Source organism: Malus sylvestris, chromosome 3 (genome assembly GCF_916048215.2).
Source record: "Malus sylvestris chromosome 3, drMalSylv7.2, whole genome shotgun sequence".
In the NCBI taxonomy this organism is placed as follows: Eukaryota; Viridiplantae; Streptophyta; class Magnoliopsida; order Rosales; family Rosaceae; genus Malus; species Malus sylvestris.
The window spans coordinates 36,709,238-36,729,052 of record NC_062262.1 but is presented as its reverse complement, the minus strand read 5'-3'; the positions used below and the strand labels follow the sequence as shown (position 1 = coordinate 36,729,052).

At 40.7% G+C, this 19,815-nt stretch overlaps 3 protein-coding genes across 4 annotated transcripts; all 3 read right to left on the bottom strand.

Moving 5' to 3' along the window:
- Positions 1-781: 781 nt before the first annotated feature.
- On the bottom strand, positions 782-3,113 carry LOC126615074 (uncharacterized). 2 transcript variants are annotated; one of them, XM_050282797.1, is made up of 3 exons: positions 3,060-3,087; positions 2,913-2,964; positions 782-2,575 (listed from the first exon to the last, which is right to left on the bottom strand). In XM_050282797.1, the coding sequence occupies exon 3, from the start codon at positions 1,954-1,956 to the stop codon at positions 886-888; it is 1,071 nt and encodes a 356-aa protein (XP_050138754.1). In that variant the 5' UTR covers positions 1,957-2,575; positions 2,913-2,964; positions 3,060-3,087; the 3' UTR covers positions 782-885. The 2 variants fall into 2 exon arrangements, with proteins under 2 accessions (XP_050138754.1, XP_050138753.1); XM_050282796.1 differs by having other exon boundaries at positions 2,913-3,113.
- Positions 3,114-5,549: 2,436 nt separating this feature from the next.
- On the bottom strand, positions 5,550-6,821 carry LOC126615075 (uncharacterized). Its single transcript, XM_050282798.1, has 2 exons — positions 6,462-6,821; positions 5,550-6,277 (listed from the first exon to the last, which is right to left on the bottom strand). Exons 1-2 carry the CDS (start codon positions 6,684-6,686, stop codon positions 5,636-5,638), a joined length of 867 nt encoding a protein of 288 aa, XP_050138755.1. The 5' UTR covers positions 6,687-6,821; the 3' UTR covers positions 5,550-5,635.
- Positions 6,822-17,230: 10,409 nt separating this feature from the next.
- LOC126615073 (uncharacterized) lies at positions 17,231-19,170 on the bottom strand. The gene is made up of 3 exons (XM_050282795.1): positions 18,456-19,170; positions 17,957-18,352; positions 17,231-17,858 (listed from the first exon to the last, which is right to left on the bottom strand). The coding sequence occupies exons 1-3, from the start codon at positions 18,967-18,969 to the stop codon at positions 17,494-17,496; spliced, it is 1,275 nt and encodes a 424-aa protein (XP_050138752.1). The 5' UTR covers positions 18,970-19,170; the 3' UTR covers positions 17,231-17,493.
- Between the last annotated feature and the right edge of the window lie 645 nt (positions 19,171-19,815).

Sequence of the window (19,815 nt, the reverse complement as noted above, 5' to 3'; positions counted from 1 at the left end):
CAGAAGCCAATCACAACACGACACGTGTCGATGTTAGAACAAAACTAGAAACTCTCCTCTATAAATAAGGATCATTCTCCCACAATAATCTCTAATGTCATTTTGTACTAAACTATTCACTAGAACTCACTAAACCAGAGCTTGAACCTATGTATTTGTGTAAACCCTTCACAATTAATGAGAACTCCTCTACTCCGTGGACGTAGCCAATTTGGGTGAACCACGTACATCCTATGTTTGCTTCTCTGTTTCTATTCATTTACGTACTTATCCTCACTAGTGACCGAAGCAACCAAGCGAAGGTCACAAAACCTGACACTTTCTGTTGTACCAAAGTCCTCGCTGATTTTGTGCATCAACAGTGTGTATGAGTGCAAATGTGCTCCAATTTCTTTCACAAGCAGATGAAGAAGCTGTTTGTGATAATACTTTGATTGCTAACTTTCTCACAGTTGGTGCATCGGTCTCATACATGATCCACCATTCAGCTACAATGAAAAACAATGTTGATAAGCCTAATAACTCCAACAAATTCTATTATAAACTTATCGTGAAATATGTTTACACTCACTAGGAGACATTTTTGTTTGAGCAGCAACTGATGTTGGTTCTCCGAAAGTTCTTCTTGCATCTTTAAACCATGTTAGCTGAATTCAATAAATCGTGTTAGTTTAATCCAACAAAATAATTATTATAATTTAAGTAATTGTGTACTTCATTTCCAAATTGGCCAACTGCTAGTAATGCAGGGTCTAATTTAGAGTATACATTATGTACAACACGTATAAGGGTACCATCATCTCCAACATCGCGTCTGTATTGGTATCGAGGATTCAAATAATATGTTGTTCAAAGAAACACATACTCTAATAAGAGAAATAATACTTATGCAACTAAAATAAATGAATTGCAAATTATGACATAATTTATACCTGCTGCATGCAAATCGTGGTATAATGTTTTATACCATCGGTCTTCAATTATCTTTATGACCCACCTTGCACCATGTTTTCTTTTCAATTCATCATTCACTACACACATCAACTCATATATTGCCCCCATAGTAGGATACACTTCTATGTCAACGATCCGTAAAACTTTGTAAAGAGGTTCAAACATTTGGCACACATGTTTTGATTGAGTCCAAAAAGCATGATCAAGCACTATACTTTCCACCATACGACCTGCATTTGAGCGGCTGAAATTGTGGTTGGCCCAATCGTCACTAGTGAATAGTTGATTCAACCCTGCTTTCTTCTTAAGTAGACTGTTTAATGCAATATAGTTGGTGGCGAATCGAGTGGTAGCTGGACGAATAATTTCTCCTTTGCAAAATTCATGCATCTTTGTCAACAACCAACCGTGATTATAAATATAATTTGTGATCGTTCTAGCTCTTTTTACCACAGTAGCAACATTCTCTCTCTTCCCCATTGCCTCAAACATGAGATCAATACAATGTGTTGCACATGATGTCCAAAACACATTATGATGCTTCATTAACTTTTTTCCAGCTTTGACAAATGCAGAACCGTTGTCGGTCACGACTTGGACAACATTATGCTCTCCCACCTCTATGATTACATCCCTCAATAATTTGTAAATATACTTGTAGTTCTTTATATTGTCTGAAGCATCAACAGATTTCAAAAAAATTGTCTTTCCCTTGGAGTATACCATGAAGTTTATGATAGACAATCTGGTCGGGCTAGTCCATTCGTCACACATGATTGTGCAACCATTAGTTTCCCACTTTGACCTCAACTTGTTAACATACTCACCAATGTCTTTATACTCCATATCCAAATATTTGTTTCTTATCTCATAGGGAGTGGGAGGTTGTACTCCAACACCGGCCTGTTGACATCCCACTACCATATTTTTGAAATGATGTGATGATGCTTTCTCAACAGGGACATTTTCATAGATAAAGAACTTGCTAATTAGACGCCCCATTCCTCCTTCACATTACCTCCAGTGAAATAACTTCAAACACTATTTTGACGTGCTTTGGATGACTTATATAAACTTGGGGCTATTGGTGGTGTTGGTTGTGATTCTCTAAGACTGCCTCCCCGTCTCATTTGTGCACCACCATTTGTCCCGGAACCTTGTGCTCTATTAGGAATTTTATGAAGGTGTTCTCTTTCCCATGCTGATTGTTTGGAGGCATGTAATGCTTGTTTCAAACTGCGTCGTTCTTCAGGTCCCATGTCATCATCACATTCGTCCTCATCGTCATCATCATCACTGTCAACCGCTTGGCCATAGACTTCTCCACGTAGCCCAGCTCGAATATTTTTCATTCCATGTGTTATCTTTTCCTTCTGCTGTTTTTTATTTTTTAATAATGTGCTGATGAATGCCTTCACTTCTGGGGGGACATTATCGCATCGTTGGACATTATGTGCTGGATCTAATCCACTAAGATGATACTTAAGTCGTGTCACTCTGCCACTCTTCATTACCCGACCACAATATTTACAAATTGTGCCCTGTTTGTTTCCGTCTTTTGGGTCTCCATGTTCCCAAGCTGGATCACGTTTAGTAACTCCACTGGACATCTTAAACGTACCTATATTTATTTTTCATGAAAATTAGGCAATTATTTTTTGGCCAAAAAATATAGTAGTGACAGAAACATATTAAATAGGAAGTAAAGTTATTTTACAGAAGAATTAAATAGGAAGTAAAGAAAATGATTGTAAGAATTTACGTAATTATAAAAATAATATGGAATAATAAAACCTAATATTAATGAATAATAATCCAATTTGATAATAAAATAATAAATAACATTAAACATATTAAAATTATTCTAGGGAATAATTATACAACATTACTTAATTACTTCAAAAAATTAACATGCAAGTATAAATTACAATAATATAAATATAAGTTCGTAAACTTACCTTAAATATGGAACCCTTTGTGTTGAACCTCTGGAATAGATCTGGAATGACTCTGAAAGGGGTAAGGGAAGAAGAAGAAACGAAAAGGTGTAATAGAGGTTTTAATTTTCGAATGGTCAAAAAATGTGTGATGATCTGATACTCCACCTCTGAGAATGTGAAAGAATAACACAGTGGCACACGATTTTGAATGGTCTGAAATTGTAAAAGTTGTCCATGGTCTAATACTCCACCATTATTTTTGTCCATGTTCTGAAATTGTACAAGTTGTAATTGTAAAAGTTGTCTGTGTTTTGAATTATTTAGATGCTTTTGAATGAAACCACCATTATTTTTGTCCATGGTCAAAAAATGTGTGATCATCTGATACTCCACCTCTGAGAATGTGAAAAAATATCACGCGTGGCACACGGTTTTGAATGTTGATGCATGAAACCACCATTATTTTTGTCTTGTAAAAAATTGTACCATTCCTAAAAGCTGTCAAAGTTGAATTATTTAGATGCTTTTCTTTTCTCACACACACACACACGCCACCGACACACACACACACGCACACACAGGGATCACACACGCACACCACACACGCACAACAACACACGCACACACAACTCGTCTCTGGATCCTTCTCTCTTCTCCCTCTCCTTTTTCCCACAAACACACACACAGATCTCACAGATCTCTCGAATTCTCGATCCTTCTCTCTTCTCCCTTCTCCCATACACACGCACAGAGACCTTTCTCGATCCTTCTTCCACATGGCATTCTCCTCCTCCCTCGCCTTCCTCCTCGTTCGCGTATTCCGCCTCATCGGCGAACCCAGGAACTCTCTGGCAAGTTCTCTTGATCCTTCTCCGCCTTCCTCACCGATCCCACCGATAATAACCCCACCTCTGTCGTTGACTCCAGCGACGACCCCCAATCGCCCCCAAACCCCAACCTCAACCTCCACAACAACCACCCATTCTCCTCCTCCTCTCGGAGCCTGCCCCGCCGGCGCCGCGCTCGCCTCCGTCTCTGTTCCACGTCTGCTTCAACCAAGACCACGCCTGCTTCGCCGTGGGGACAGACCACGGGTTCTGGATCTACAACTGCGATCCGTTCTGCAAGCTCCTTCGCCGCGACTTCGACAACGGCAGGGAATCGGCGTCGTTGAGGTGCAGATCTTGGGTTTAAGCATGGATTGCAGAGAGATCTGGGCAGCTGGGGGGATAACGCAGCCTCGGCTGCCTTTCCGTCGACGGATCCACGACGACTTTTTCGATAATATCGAATATATCGCGATATTATCGATAATATCGCGATATTTTGACGATAATGAGACAGATACGTGGGAAAATATCAGAGCCTCTGAAAAATGATAATATCGGCGAAATATCGCCGATATTATCGATATTTAATACATTGGTCCAGACAATATGATAACATTAAAAAACACATTTTCTTCATTAGGAATTCCAACCCACTTTTTCCTTCAAAATGTCTTCAATGTAGTGAAAGTCCTATGCAAGCTAATCTTCACTATCAAAGATCGTAGTGTTAAAGACTCTTTCCATTTGGGCAAGCGATTCCTATGAAGCATGCATTCCTATTGTGGCACTTGGTAAATGGTTGAGGAGTACATACATCGTGTAGGGATGACGGATTGTTTGCATATGACTAGGCGCGCAAGTGGGAGCAGTAACTCAATAAGCCTAAAACGAACCCCTTCTTTTATTTTTTCCTTTTTATTTTTTTAGAAAGAGTACTGGTATCTCTAACCGAATGGTTATAGTCAATAGTACCATGTAGATTAAATACCCCGTTTACCAAACAAGACGTTGAAGGTTTCATTTAACCGTGACCTTATATATATGCTACCGCATTAGTCCCGCTTGCGATTCTATTTTTGTACAATTGAGGAAGAGCAAACCGAACTTATTACCTACGTTTTTAGGTACAAACCCCTTGCAATCTTTTAATTAGTATTTAAATAAAGGACAATGCAGGGGACAACGTAAACCTTATATGGTTATAATTGAAAGATGAAAATCAAATTACAATATCTACATTAATCTCCACTATTACATTCCTATTACATTTCTATTATATATTGTAAACCATTTAAGATTGATTTATATTGAAATAAATCAAAACAGACTAATGTGCAGAGCTGAGTTTTAAGAAGAGTAACACACAAAACCGACTATATTACTGACTGTAATACAAAGGAGTGGTTTTTGCTCGAGATCAAGGATGCTACATACAACATGCTCATAGGTATCATAGGTACCGTTTGGTACGCAGATAGGACGGAACGGGACGGGATTGGACGGAACAGGATGAGATGGGACGGGACGGAACAGGATGAGATGGGACGGGACGGAACATGACAAAACAGACGATGTAAATATTGAAAAGAATAAAGAGAAATTTTGTCATAAAATGCTATAAATTTTTGTTCCACGGATGTGGAACATGTCGTTCTAGGAAGAAGAGATGAAACGAAAAATCAGCCAAATTTCGTCCCATGGAACAACCCGTTCCACAGTTTTTAGGTGCACTAAACGTGGGATGGAACGGCTCGTCCCGTTTCGTCTCGTCTCACGTACCAAACGGTACCTAACGCCATTTGATATATTTATGCAGTACTGTAAATTAATAAAGCTAATTATGATCAAAATAAATGCGGAATTGGGAAATTGTTTACAGATATATATACACAATGAGTAAACTGATCAGAGTTAGAATGACTCCCCACGTAAAGCTCTGAGCACCCTGGACTGAGGAGCATCAGGGTCCCCACGGATGGCATTCTCTTTCCATATCCTTGCAGCTCTACGGAGTGCCTCCTCAGCCGTGTCCAACTGCTCGGGCCTCCATCCAATGACATCTCTACCTGCACCAGACTCCGACACAGAGTCTGCCGTGCCGTCTGTTGCACGCGTAATGGGCTTTCGGGTGTCTGCATACTCAACCTCTGACAGTGGTGAGGCCTTGTGATGCTTGTAGTACTCTCTATCATCCTCTTCACGCTCCTCCTTCCGGTCTCTATCTCTATCTCTCATCGACTGCTCTTTTTCCTGCGTGTCCATTTCATTTGATGAGTCAATTGACAATGGTGTGCCGTCCAGCCCCACACAGCTCACCTTTTCCAACAAACTAGTAGCAGCTTTTCCGTGGCTACTTATATGTCTCTTCTGAGTATAATTGGTTGGGTGGTCCGAGGGCTGCAGGTTCACTCCTGTGTTCTCTAGCCTTGGGGAACTCGCGTTTGTATACGAGGGTTTATTAGGAGGTGCAAGAGGTTCTGTTCCTTTTCCTCTGCCGCTGGCGCCGCGCTGCTCAACAACAGCTGGTTTCTCCTGTGCAACATCTTCTGGACCCTAAACATATATGTATGTATATGTTGGGATTTTAGAAATAAATTAATGCACTACTTGAGAGCAAAATTGATTATATATAATTGGAGTTTAGAAATAGATATGTCTCTGAATTATATGAATTAATTTACTTGATAAAGCTACAAATTAATTAATGTCCATATATATAAAAGTTAACATAGCTTACTTTGTCTGCGGTGGTGAGACCAGGGTCAGATTCATAGTCCCCACCAGCGTGAATGGCTGGGTCAGCAGTGCCGGTGCGACTAGCGGTGGCAGAAACAAGTCCTCGTAGTAGTACTACTCGAGCTGCGGCTAATTGATGAGGACCATGGCCCCAAATCGACCTGCTTTTTGCTACAGAAGCTGCACCCAACGATAGTCTTGAATAATAATATTGCATTTTGAACATCGATCGCTATTCAGTATTCACTAGCTAAAGCCTCGTAAGTATCAATTGTTATTCAAGTTGTAAGCTTTTCTTGAAACTGAATTGATGGGGTTGGAGTGACTAAAGTTGGATCCGGGAAGTCCTGGTAGCTGCTACAATTTATTCATATGGAATGGAAGCAGCTAGAATAGAATAGAATAGAATACAGATCCATTGGTTGCGTCAAGTGGGGTTGGGAGTGTAATGTACATGTACTGACGTGGCAACAGTTTAGAATGTTTGGTGTACTTTGCGTGTCACCTTCTAGGCAAGAGGAATCCAGAAGCTTTGGTTGGACTTGCATTTTCTATTTCGGTTTTTATGAAATTAACTCTCACTATTAGGATGATTTCTAAAATTAAAAATTATTCAATGTAGTTCCTGAAATAGGTATCGCAAATCAATATGGTTATTCTGTCATAATTTTGTTAAAAAATCCATTAAGGGCTGATGTGACACATAAATGGGCTTCATAAGATTTATGAGTTTTTACCACAAATGATTCATGAAATTGACCTAAACCATCAAGATGGTCCCTAAAATTGACTCACACCATCAATATGGTCTCTAAAATTAAAAATCAATCAATATAGTGCTTGAAAATAGATGTCGCAAATAGATATGATCATTCCGCCACTATTTTGTAAAAAAAAATTATTATGTGCTGATGTGAGTTTAATAATTAATTAAAAAAGTTGTCTAAATACCTTTTTGCACAATGGCTATTTTTTTCTTATAGTATTGCTTACTCCAAAGAGAGATCTCTTCCAAAAATTCTCAAAGGCACAAGGCTTAACCAAGGCCTAAGAGGGGGTGTGGAAATATTTTTCAACCAGCAATAGAAGCACATCAGTTATAACCTTATTATCTCAAAGCAGACCTCGCCATTCTTTGCATCACCAGACCACCAGGGAAGCGCCGAATAAGCTCTCCAAGATTAAGGTTGTGAGGATGTTAATCGTCTAAATGTTAACGGTGATGTCCCAGAAGTCGTTGCCAATAGGGCAAGTCGTCACCAAAGGTGATCTCGATCTAAGTTCAATTCGGTGAAAGATGTTGAAGTGTGTAAAGATGAGTGTATTGATTTTTTTTTAGAGAATAGAGAGTGAAGGAGGTAGAGAAATATAGACTGGGATCAGAGGTGATTGCAAGATTGGGGTTTTTGGGTTGACAATTTTTTTATTAACTATTAAATTATTAAACCTATTTGTAATTTTTTTTAATTTAATTACACTTGTGTGACCCATTTATGTATCGCATTAGCACATCACATAATTTTTGACATAATTGTGATGGAAGGACTACATTGATTTGAGACACTTACTTGTGTGACTACATTGGTCAATTTTCAATTTTAAGGACCATTTGTGAGAAAAAATGACTTATGGGGCCCATTTATGTGGCACTTAACAGAATTGTAACGGAATGACCACATTAATTTACGACACGTATTTGAAGGACTACATTGATTGATTTTCAATTTTAGGGAAAATCTTGATGGTGAGGGTTAATTGATAAAAACCCTTTTTTTTTTTGACAAAGGAATAAAATTACAAAGAAAACTTCTATAGATCTCTAATCGGTACATAACAAAATTAATCGTAGGCATAACTTGGAAAAATTACAAAATCAAACATATACATCTCATAGTTATGGCCTAATTAATTAGTTGAGTCATCTGCTGCCATATTGGTTTTTATGTAAATATGATGAAACATATAATAGATTTTGTCTTGTAAGATGTCATATGTCTTGTATAAGATACTAAATTTGCTGTGAAATTTGTAATTGTTTCTGCATAATTTACATTAAGATTTTTTAGTCTCCTTCCACAACATCATGTTTCAGTTGAAGTCGAACTGCCTAAAACTAAATGAGAGCTTATTTTAACACCAATGCTTCTACCCGTAAAACATTTGAAATTCAATGAAACAGGATGTTTTTTAAATTATTAATCATCGTGTTTAAACTATCTAATTGTCTTAGTGATTCGCGACTAATAGAATATTTAGAAAAGTAATTTGATGCAACTTTGGTGGAAAGGTTTCTTGAATTTGGCACTGGTTTCTTGTGGTTAATAATTGTAATTTCACTTAAGATGAATACGACGTCTTAAGGGTTGCATGGTTTTTCAAAAGGTTTTCAAAAAACTTAATGAGTATTTCATGTTCATATATGTTCTGAATGGCCGGATGGATTGCATGTTGTTGATGCACAAAATCAGCGAGGACTTTGGTACAACAGAAAGTGTCAGGTTCGTGACATTCGCTTGGTTGCTTCGATCACTAGTGAAGATAAGTACGTAAATAAATAGGGACAGGGAAGCAAACACAAGATGTACGTGGTTCACCTAGATTGGCTACGTCCACGGAGTAGAGGAGTTCTCATTAATTGTGAAGGGTTTACACAAATACATAGGTTTAAGCTCTCCTTTTGTGAGTTCTAGTGAATAGTTTAGTACAAAATGACATTAGAGATTATTGTGGGAGAATGATCCCTATTTATAGAAGAGAGTTTCTAGTTTTGTTCTGACATTGACACGTGTCATGTTGTGATTGGCTTCTGATGTTGACACGTGTCGCGCTGTGATTGGCTTCTGATGTCGACACGTGTCGCATTATGATTGGCCTCCTGGTTGAAGGGAAGCTCTTCTGGGTCCTTGACGGTATAACGTTGACCGGTGCTCAGTAGTTTCGAGATTGGTCAAGTATGGTACAAACACATGGTAAATACACGTTCTATGTTGGAGGTTCCAAGTAGGATATATATTAGAAAAACCATGTATAGTAGGAAAACCTAACTGTCAAAATATACATGGGTAATTCACTTAAGATGAACACCACGTTTTAAGGGTTGCATGGTTTTTCAAAAGGTTTTCAAAAAACTTAATGAGTATTTCATGTTCATGTGTGTGGGATAGAGAGGGGGAAGCTAGCCAAATGTGGGATTCCATGGCTAGTTGTATCCGAAAAGTAGCAAAAGAGGTATTAGGAGAGTCCAAGGGCTTTGCCCCACACCAAAAGGAATCTTGGTGGTGGAATGAGGAGGTACAAACAAAGGTGAAGGCTAAGAAGGAATGTTGTAAAGCCTTATACAAGGAGAGGACCGATGAAAATGGTGAAAGGTATAGAAAAGCGAAGCAAGAGGCGAAGAAAGCTGTCAGAGAAGCTAAGTTAGTGGCTTACGACGATATGTATAAACGACTAGATACCAAAGAAGGAGAGTTGGATATCTATAAACTATCTAGAGCAAGGGAAAAGAAGACAAGGGACCTAAACCAAGTGAGGTGCATCAAGGATGAGGATGGAAAGGTTCTTGCTACAGAGAACGCGGTTAAAGACAGATGGAGAGGTTATTTTCATAATCTTTTCAATGAAGGACATGAAATGAGTGCTTCTTTAGGGGAGTTGAGTAACTCAGAAGAGTGTAGAAACTACTCTTTTTATCGTCGAATCCGGAAGGAAGAAGTGGTTGTAGCTTTGAAGAAGATGAAGCATAAAAAAGCAATAGGCCCAGACAATATACCAATCGAAGTGTGGAAACTTTTGGGAGAGACAGGTATAACATGGCTCACTGACTTTTTCAATAGGATTTTGAAAACGAAGAAGATGCCAAATGAGTGGCGAACGAGCACTTTGGTGCCTATCTACAAGAATAAGGGCGACGTACAAAATTGCATGAACTATAGGGGTATTAAGCTAATGAGTCATACAATGAAGCTCTGGGAGAGAGTCATTGAGCATAGATTGAGGCAAGAGACACGGGTTTCGGACAACCAATTCGGGTTCATGCCAGGGCGCTCAACCATGGAGGCAATCTATCTCTTACGAAGATTGATGGAAAGATATAGAGATGGGAAAAAGGATTTACACATGGTCTTTATAGATTTGGAAAAAGCGTATGATAGGGTCCCAAGAGACATTCTTTGGAGGATTTTAGAGAAGAAAGGAGTACGAGTAGCATATATCCAAGCTATAAAGGATATGTATGAAGGAGCAAAGACTGCCGTAAGAACTCATGAAGGACAAACCGAAAGCTTTCCCATAACTGTAGGATTACATCAAGGCTCATCCTTAAGTCCTTACCTTTTTGCGTTGGTAATGGATGAGTTAACAGGACATATTCAAGATGATATTCCTTGGTGTATGCTTTTCGCAGACGATATAGTGTTGATAGATGAAACTCAGGAAGGGGTAAATGCAAAGCTTAACCTTTGGAGAGAAGTGTTGGAATCTAAAGGTCTTCGCCTAAGCCGATCAAAGACAGAATATATGGAGTGCAAGTTCAGTGCAAATGGAGGCCAAAACGAGTTAGGGGTGAGGATCGGAGATCAAGAAATACCAAAGAGCGACCGTTTTCGTTACCTAGGATCTATCTTGCAAAAGAACGGAGAATTAGATGGAGATCTCAACCATAGAATACAAGCTGGATGGATGAAGTGGAAGAGTGCATCCGGCGTGTTGTGTGACCGCCGTATGCCACTGAAGCTCAAGGGAAAATTTTATAGGACGGCAATAAGGCCGGCGATGCTGTATGGCACAGAATGTTGGGCGGTGAAACATCAACACGTACACAAAATGGGTGTAGCAGAGATGAGGATGCTTCGTTGGATGTGTGGGCACACGAGAAAGGATAAGATTAGGAATGAGGATATCCGGGGTAAAGTAGGAGTAGCCGAAATTGAAGGAAAGATGAGAGAAAATCGGTTACGGTGGTTTGGACATGTGCAAAGAAGGCCTACTGACGCTCCGATTAGAAGATGCGACTATGGGACAGAGGTTCAGGGCCGAAGGGGTAGAGGAAGACCTAGGAAAACTTTGGAAGAGACTCTAAGAAAAGACTTAGAGTACTTGGATCTAACGAAGGACATGACACAGGATCGAGCACAATGGCGTTCTAAGATTCATATAGCCGATCCCACTCAGTGACTTGGATTTTCCAAGTCTCCAACCGAGAAGTTTTCCTCACTCGGGAAATTAAGGGAACACTACCCCAACCTACATGCTCCACTCAGAAAGCTTCAACATACAAGCTTCAACAAAAGAAAATTCAAAGAACTTAGCGAAGAAGGCTTTGGTGTATTTAACACAATACGTTGAAATGAAGGAAAGCTTATTTATTGATATCCCCGATAAGTTACAAATATGTACATATACATGAGTCAAAATAAACACACAAGAGGGAGCCTTCACAAAGGTTGCTTAGGAGAAGTCTCAGCAGTCGGTAGAGCCCCAGAAAGAGAAGGCACCGGAGGGGGATCATTTGGAGCCTCAGTACTGGACAGAACCCTAGAAGGAGGAGGCATCAGAGGTTGATCATTCGGAGCTTCATTACGCGGTACAGCCCCAGAAGACGAAGGCAATAAATGCCTTTGGAACAAACCCACAAATCTCTGATGATCAAGTAAAACCTGACCATCAGTTTCCTTCATCTGGTCAAGCTTCCTCTTCATGTTTGTAGCATAGTCATGTGCGAGCCGGTGCAACTGTTTATTCTCATGCTTGAGCCCTCTAATCTCCTGTTTGAGACTCATCACTTCAGCCGCCAATGATTCAACTTGGCGGGTTCGAGCAAATAGGCGTTGGGCCATATTAGACACAGAACCTGCACACTGAACACTGAGAGCCAGCGAATCCTTAACAGCTAACTCATCAGACCGTTTGGAAAGTAGTCTGTTATCTTTGGGAGTGAGAAGGTTCCTGGCCACCACCGCAGCGGTCATATCATTCTTCATCACGGAATCCCCAACGGTAAGAGGACCAGTAGGGGAGACGAAGGATGGGCGCCATATGTTGTCTGGAGAAGGCGGGGCTGCCTCTTCAACAAGGTTCAAGTCAAAACGACGGTCGGAGGGGCCAGACATTTTCAAAGGTGTTGAAGAGAGAAGAGGTCGGACAAATCAAGATCTTAGAAGTGCAATAATGAAGCTTCTACTGGTGGAGATTCAAGTGTGCTTTGGAACTTAATGCCAGCCCCTATAAAAATCTGCACTCGACAGAGCTTCAGAAATCGAAGAGGCGCCTGCTCAGAAATCGAAGAGGCGTTTGCTTTCTCAAAAGCTGGGCTGCTTAGAGATCACGAGGGTTGATCTCAGAAATCGAAGAGGCGTTTGCTTTCTCAAAAGTTGGGCTGCTCAAAGACCACGAATGCCGATCTCAGAAATCGAAAAGGCGCTCGCTTTCTCAAAAGCTGGGCTCCCCAGAGACCACGAGGGCCGATCTCAGAAATCGAAGAGGCACCTACTTTTCCAGCCTTGTCAGCACCTGTCACACGCACACTCAGCTTTGCGGAAATTATGGGCATTCTGTCGAAGACTTCTGGGGAAGTAGAAAACACATGAATCTTACTGTTCAATCACCCACTTCCCACACGCAACAATAGCTCATGGGTACCACAGATAACTTTGCCAAAGTTCTCTGCCAAAGTTGAGCACGTGAAGCTTGCAGCTCTCACTACATCGCTCTGACTAAGAAGGGTAAAAGAATAGCAAAGAAACAGCACTAACAAAGTTTAGACCCATAAATTTTGAAGGTCTAGCTACCATATTATTACCCACAAGGGTAAAGGAACAGTACCACTGCTGGATAATTGGAAAGTCCCTGTGTGTCAACCTCTGTGCTTCGTGGCAAGGTAGACTAGCAAACATGCCCAATCTTTACTCACATTCGAGAAAACACTCCCAATAAGATTGCTTGCTCCAAAATCGAAGAGGCACCGTCCTCCGAATCTCGAGAGCCAAACTCCCAACATGACTACTTTCTTAAAAATCGAAGAGAGGGTAAAGGAACAGTACCATTGCTGGATAATTGGAAAGTCCCTGTGTGTCAACCTCTGTGCTTCGTGGCAAGGTAAACTAGCAAACATGCCCAACCTTTACTCACATTCGAGAAAACACTCCCAACAAGATTGCTTGCTCCAAAATCGAAGAGGCACCGCCCTCCGAATCTCGAGAGCCAGACTCCCAACATGATTACTTTCTCAAAAATCGAAGAGACACTGCTCCCCGAATCTTCGAGAGCCAGACCCCCAGCATGATTGCTTTCTCAAAAATCGATGAGGCATCGTTCTCCGAATCAATCGAAGAGGCGCTCGCTTTCTCAAAATATGGGCTGCTCAGAGACCACGAGGGCCGATCTCAGAAATCGAAGATGCACCTACTTTTCTAGTCTTGTCAGCACCTGTCACACGCACACTCAGCTTTGCGGAAATTATGGGCATTCTGTCGAAGACTTCTGGTGAAGTAGAAAGCACATGAATCTTACTGTTCAATCACCCACTTCCCACACGCAACAATAGCTCATGGGTATCACAGATAACTTTGCCAAAGTTCTCTGCCAAAGTTGAGCACGTGAAGCTTGCAGCTCCCACTACATCGCTCTGACTAAGAAAGGTAAAAGAATAGCAAAGAAACAGCACTAACAAAGTTTAGACACATAAATTTTGAAGGTCTAGCTACCATATTATTACCCACAAGGGTAAAGGAACAGTACCACTGCTGGATAATTGGAAAGTCCCTGTGTGTCAACCTCTGTGCTTCGTGGCAAGGTAGACTAGCAAACATGCCCAACCTTTACTCACATTCGAGAAAACACTCCCAACAAGATTGCTTGCTCCAAAATCGAAGAGGCACCATCCTCCGAATCTCGAGAGCCAGACTCCCAACATGACTACTTTCTCAAAAGCGAAGAGAGGGTAAAGGAACAGTACCATTGCTGGATAATTGGAAAGTCCCTGTGTGTCAACCTTTGTGCTTCGTGGCAAGGTAGACTAGCAAACATGCCCAACCTTTACTCACATTCGAGACAAAACTCCCAACAGGATTGCTTGCTCCAAAATCGAAGAGGCACCGCCCTCCGAATCTCGAGAGCCAGACTCCCAACATGATTACTTCCTCAAAAATCGAAGAGACACTGCTCTCCGAATCTCGAGAGCCAGACCCCCAGCATGATTGCTTTCTCAAAAATCGAAGAGGCATCGTTCTCCGAATCTCGAGAGCCAGATACCACATACCACTTTTTCAAAGTGCTCTGACAGAGTTAAAACATGTGAAACTGGCAGCTCCCACTACCGTGCTATGACCAAGCAGGGTAAAGGAATAGCATTACTACTTGTTGTTATGGAGACTCCTATATATGTCGACCTCCATCCCCAACGGACAGGCAGACCTACAAAAATGCTCAACCCTTCATCATATTTGAGAGGGCACTCCCAACGAAGCCTTTCGAAATATTCAGCTTTCTTTCCCCCCGATAATACCTCTGCAAACAAGCTATACTAGAGCAAGAATATCTCATATCATCAGGGTTAAAAGCAAGAGTATCCCATATCATGCTTTTTCCCTGTCTTTTCCTTTGGCCTTGTTTTTACCTGCAAGACAAGGAGAAAGAGAGCAATCAGTCAGCACTTGGAATCAAGCTTCCAGCCAGGAACTGACTGCCTGGAACCCCTTACCTGATTACTTACCTGGCATTGCTCTCGAGTACTCATCTTCAACATCTTATGTTTCCAGGGAAGATTCCGCATCTGCTTGAGGAACAGATAGGGCAAGTGCGAAGGATACAAGGAAGCATGTGGAGACAAGCGTAACAGCACACGTGCCGATACATCCATTACTCTGTCAAAAGCAAAAGTATCCCATATCAGCAGGATGGAACGTACTCTAGATTTGATGGACTTGTTTTGACCCTCAAATTCTTCAGTCGGCCTTATACTCTGGAGGAAACCAGAAAACCCTCCAGCTCAGTTCAAGAATAAGCCTGTGGAAAGTTACTTCTTTAAAAGCAAAAGTATCTCATATCATCTCTTCTCATTTTTCTTCTCTTTATCCTTCATGCTGCTGCAAGATGGGGAGAAGGTGAACAATCAGTCGGAGCTCTGATTGCTTACCTTGTCTGTCACCTCTTTCAGCAGACCCCCTAGCTCGGCGACTTGGGGGACTCCTACTACATGGTTTGTATCGCGCTTGACCAAGCCTGAAACTACAAGTAAGCTTCAAGTGAAATTGATACATTACCTTGTGCATCTCCACCAGTTAAAGATACCACCCCTGGATGGAGGAAGAGTACTTCCAGAGAAGATGCCACATCTACCTATGAGACAGATAAGGCAAGTCAAGACGACACCACACTCCGATACTTAGAAGTTTCGTGATTACGAGATCATTCTCCCACAATATTTCCTAATGTCATTTGTACTAAATCATTCACTTGTACTCACTAAAGGAGAGCTTGAACCTATGTACTTGTGTAAACCCTTCACAATTAATGAGAACTCTTCTATTCCGTGGACGTAGCCAATCTGGGTGAACCACGTACATCTTGTGTTTGCTTTCCTATCTCTATCCATTTATATACTTATCCACACTAATGACCGGAGCAATCTAGCAAAGATCACAAAAAGCGACCGTTTTCGCTACCTAGGATCTATCTTGCAAGAGAACGGAGAATTAGATGGAGATCTCAACCATAGAATACGAGCTGGATGGATGAAGTGTAAGAGTGCATCCGGCGTGTTGTGTGACCGTCGTAGGCCACTGAAGCTCAAGGGAAAATTTTATAGGACGGCAATAAGGCCAGCGATGTTGTATGGCAAAGAATGTTGGGCGGTGAAGCATCAACACGTACACAAAATGGGTGTAGCGGAGATGAGGATGCTTCGTGGGATGTGTGGGCACACGAGAAAGGATAAGATTGGGAATGAGGATATCCGAGGTAAAGTAGGAGTAGCCGAAATTGTAGGAAAGATGAGAGAAAATCAGCTCCGGTGATTTGGACATGTGCAAAGAAGGCCGACTGACGCTCCGGTTCGAAGATGTGACTACGGGACAGAGGTTCAGGGCCGAAGGGGTAGAGGAAGACCTAGGAAAACTTTGGAAGAGACTCTAAGAAAAGACTTAGAGTACTTGGATCTAACGGAGGACATGACACAAAACCGAGCGCAATGGCGTTCTAGGATTCATATAGCCGACCCCACTTAGTGGGAAAAGGCTTTGTTGTTGTTGTTGTTGTTGTTGTTGTATATGATCTGAACGGCCGGATGGATTGCATGTTAAATACATGTTCTATGTTGGAGGTTCCAAGTATGATATATATTAGGAAAACCATATATATTAGGAAAACCTAACTGTCAAAATATGCATGGGTAATTCATAAGTAACTAAAAGAACTACGTAGAGTGTTAAGGTGACGGCGGAACCCTAGTGTCTCTTCAAATTGTTTTTCTTTAAATTGTTTTTTAGTTGATTTATTTAATTGTTTTTATTTTAAATTCAGTTTTAATATTTTAGTTCATAAAATCAACTTTTTCCAAACTTTGTTTTCAAATAATTAATTAAGATTTGGATTTTACATAAATTATTCATTCAATCCCTGTGAAAAATGATCTTACTTGAGCTGTTATACTAGCATAACCTGTATTCTTACAAGTATTTTTAAGTATTTTTATTCTTATTTGTTCCGGTGGTAAAAATCATATCACTCTTTCTGATACCAATGTTAAAAAATTGAAAATGAGAAAGGAAGAAAAACTGATTACAAATTATGATAACTTATTTCAAAACAACTACATAATAAAAGGACTACATCTCTATAAGATTTAATCTTTCCTACAGTTGCAATTATATATAAAGCCTGAACATGAAACAAACAGGATAATAATCTTGAATTCTAGAAAAAATGAAATGAATCCTAATCCTTACCTTACTGCAAAAAAAAAAAGAAAAAAAAAGAAACCAAATTGCTCTAGGCCTGGGTGACTTTCCAACAGCCCCCACCGCTAAACCTGATTGATTCTATACATCTTTGCTGTGTCGACCGAGTGTGAGGCAAATCTGAGCAAGGAGACCAAATATAGAAGCAAGAAAGCACATGATGGAGGACAATATAAGCACTGCCCAGTCCCCAAGGGTTTTTTTGGGAGAGTGGGTCCTGTCTGATAGGAGCAACGCCATATATACTGCTTCACTCAGGGCGTAGGCTGAAACCGGGTCTGATTCTTCTGCCAGAAATCCATACTCGCTAAGGCACGTTACGATGTCGTATACTCCACTCGTCTCCGATACACCGAGGCACTCACATATCTTCAGCCGCCCTTCAATCCTCTCCTCAGTTGTTAACATGTCACCATGTGTCAAGATCAAAATGGTGCTCTCATCATCTGTATGCATATATACATATATAATATATATGCAGCAACTCATTAAATTTCAAGGAAACAAGATTTGCATACATTAAGACTACAGAAAACTAACTTACTGTAAATATTGGTGAAAGCATTATTGACAGAGCAGAAAAGCTGTTTTGTGGCGTCCATTGGCTTAGAATCACCAGCTTGAAAGGCCTTGTAGATTTCTGCCATGTTAGCCACCACCATTGCACAATTGACTTTCCTCCTCGCAAACTTTGAAATCACATCCATATCAGGAAGATTCGTCAACACAGATTCTTCGACGTCATCGCCCGGTCTCAAGCACACTTGGTTATGGTGAATCCCATCACTCATCCAACTTGACAATTCTTGAAGGCCCTCGCCTATTCGGTTGTAGTCAAATCCCCTCGAGTCATACACACAGAAGCCACTTCGCAAAGACCTCAGCACATTGTGCTCTTTCAGAATCATACTAGTACTCTTCGGATTATTTGAAAAGCTTCCTACAATTTTAATTAATATTATAAAAATTAATGATTTATTATTATGTGTCTGTGCAATGTGCATATATAAGAAGTGATGGAGTTAAATAAAAAGGTAGCATACCAGGTGGTGGTGATGTTTGAGCAAAGGGTACGAGTCCAGAGCGACCCAAAACGGAGTACATGAGGTTGACAAGAGAGCTTTTACCAGAAGCAGAGAAGCCAACCAAGAGAATTGTGGCCACCGGCGGAATGTCCATGTTTTCCTTAGCAAGACCTCCTGTTGGCATCCAGAAGTCACCCGAGCGATACATGAGCAACTTGTGCCGAAGCTCATTCACCCCTTCCTGATGGGTTGATACCAAAGCCAGTCTCTCCAACTCTCTCACCACTCGCATCCTTGCTGCTGCTGTAAAATGACTAGATGCCCTGCCACCGCCAGGGAATATGAGGCGCTCATGATCAAGCTTCATCTGCATCTTCTTTACATGATCAAACTCTGCAGCCCATCTCCACCAATAATAGTTGTTATTATCACTATCATTATCATTAGGAGCTATTGATCTTGAAGAATTAGAATAGTCATCAGGATGATCTGTTGTTGATTCATCACTGGAAAATAGTAGCTGGTCCTTCATCGTATATCTATCTATCGATCGATCTTCCTTAATTAATTTCCTCTCTAGATACGTAGCTAGGAATTGGAGGCCTCAAACTAATCAACGATGAAGGGAGAGCGTGAACAGTAGGACATTGTATGTTTCGTGTTTTTGCATGGTCCAAGTTTAACGAAAGGCTAGACAATCTCCAAAATGGAGAAAAGTTACCCGCCACGAATGAAGGAGGTCCACATGGCTCACGGGAACAACGTCCGTTACCTTATGGCTGCTTCCTCGCACTTTCCTCCACTTGATGGTGATGATAAGCACATGCACTAGTACAACACTAGAGACATAACGTACGAAGCAGATATTCCAGATCAAGGACGGATTATCAGTTTTTGACATTTTTATCCACTTATTTTTAGAGGAAGTTGAGGTTTAATAATTAACTTCTTATAAGTACATACAAAATCTCTTAATTCTCTAATACTCTAAAAAATTACCATCCCCCTCTGAATTTCATAGCAGTGTTTCACAACAACCAGTAGCCACACACGACACATGCGATGAATGGTGAAGGGTAGTCTCGCCTTACGCCAACGTGCATGGTCACTTGTTGCATCTTATTTGTTTTATTTTGCGGTGCAAATACCTGGTGATATTTTATTTTATACAACTTTTTAGATGTTTTTGTTTGCACCCAAATTCATATATGGCCTTTGGGCTTAGATTAAAGTTGAACTGTTTGGGTTATTTCGGGCCTTTTGATTCCAAGTCCAGATTATAATATTCTGGGTAAATTGATTTTTGGCCATTCATAGGATTTCGTCTAAGAGTTTAGTTCGGAAATGTAGTCTTCGTGAAAGTGGTTCACCGAGAATC